At 38.1% G+C, this 1,251-nt stretch overlaps 1 protein-coding gene across 1 annotated transcript in view; it reads left to right on the top strand.

Annotated features, from left to right (window-relative positions):
- Positions 1 to 1,251, top strand: part of ANAPC1 (anaphase promoting complex subunit 1) — a 158,631-nt gene that overhangs the window by 105,668 nt on the left and 51,712 nt on the right. Inside the window, exon 20 of the mRNA XM_012656759.1 lies at positions 650 to 922. Within this exon, the coding sequence (XP_012512213.1) occupies positions 650 to 922 (273 nt within the window). The remainder of the gene's footprint in view (positions 1 to 649; positions 923 to 1,251) is intronic.

The following is a 1,251-nucleotide window of genomic DNA, read 5'->3' as shown; positions in this document are numbered from 1 at the left end:
TCTATGAAAGGATGCTTTCTATATAGCTATCTCTATATGCAATTTGCTGTTTTAAACAATAGCATATAATTAGCTATCTATCTATATATATAGAGAGAGAGAGAAAGATTGCCTTATATAGATAAGAGATAGAGATAGATTTATAAATGTCATTGACTCTAAAATGTCATTTTTCCATTATGTCCAGAGAAAAATGTAGGATAGACTATTTGAAATTAACATCAATGTCATCAATCAGATGTTGGAATTTATTATTCATACAGTTTAACTATGATATTAGTCTTCATTTTGGTTTCTTATTAATCTCTCTGCTGTTTGAAAGAAAAATTTCAAAGCAGTGAGTATCCTAATCAGATGTGTATAAAGTTAAATGGGTATCAATTATCTCAATAATAGCCCCATGCATTTTATTTTAGCAAAAAGGACATGAACTGTTTCAAACAATGAAGGGTTTTTCCACCTTAAATTAAGTTTGACTCACATGTATAAAAGTTTAAGCGGTTGTAGAGACCTCACATCATTCTAGGTATTATGGGGGTTTAGAGTTTTGAGTGTAGAAAAGGTAATCTTGTTCTTAAAGATCTAAATTTAACAATTTTGGTTTTGTGAATTTTTTTTCTCTCAATGTTAAATTTTGTTTGCCTGGATAGGGCGTGCCCCTCCTCGGAACACAACAGTTGACCTTAATAGTGGAAACATTGATGTGCCTCCCAACATGACAAGCTGGGCCAGCTTCCATAATGGTGTGGCTGCTGGCCTGAAGATAGCCCCTGCCTCCCAGATTGACTCGGCTTGGATTGTTTACAATAAGCCCAAGCATGCCGAGTTAGCCAATGAGTATGCTGGCTTTCTCATGGCCCTGGGTCTGAATGGGCACCTTACCAAGCTGGCTACTCTCAATATCCACGACTACTTGACCAAGGTGAGAACTTAAACTCCCAGCACCTGGCATTGTGCCTCACCTCCCTATTATTACAGTAGCTCCTGATTGCTCTGTTTACTCTTCCTTGTGGTACCTCTAAATCATTTGTTCCATGGCAGGCAGAATAATCTTTCTAAAGTGTAAATCAGAATATATCACTTCCCTGGTCAGAACCACTTAATGGTCTTCCATCGCTCTTAGTGTATAGTCTAGGAGCCTGTGCGATACTACTAACTTCTCCAGCTTTACTTTGTACCACTTTTCCCCTTGCTTCCCACACTGCAGCCGTCTGCATTGGCTGTATTAGCTTCCTGGCAGACCAAACCCTT

Source organism: Propithecus coquereli, unplaced genomic scaffold (genome assembly GCF_000956105.1).
Source record: "Propithecus coquereli isolate 6110/MARCELLA unplaced genomic scaffold, Pcoq_1.0 Scaffold519, whole genome shotgun sequence".
In the NCBI taxonomy this organism is placed as follows: Eukaryota; Metazoa; Chordata; class Mammalia; order Primates; family Indriidae; genus Propithecus; species Propithecus coquereli.
This window is presented reverse-complemented; position numbering and strand designations above follow the sequence as displayed.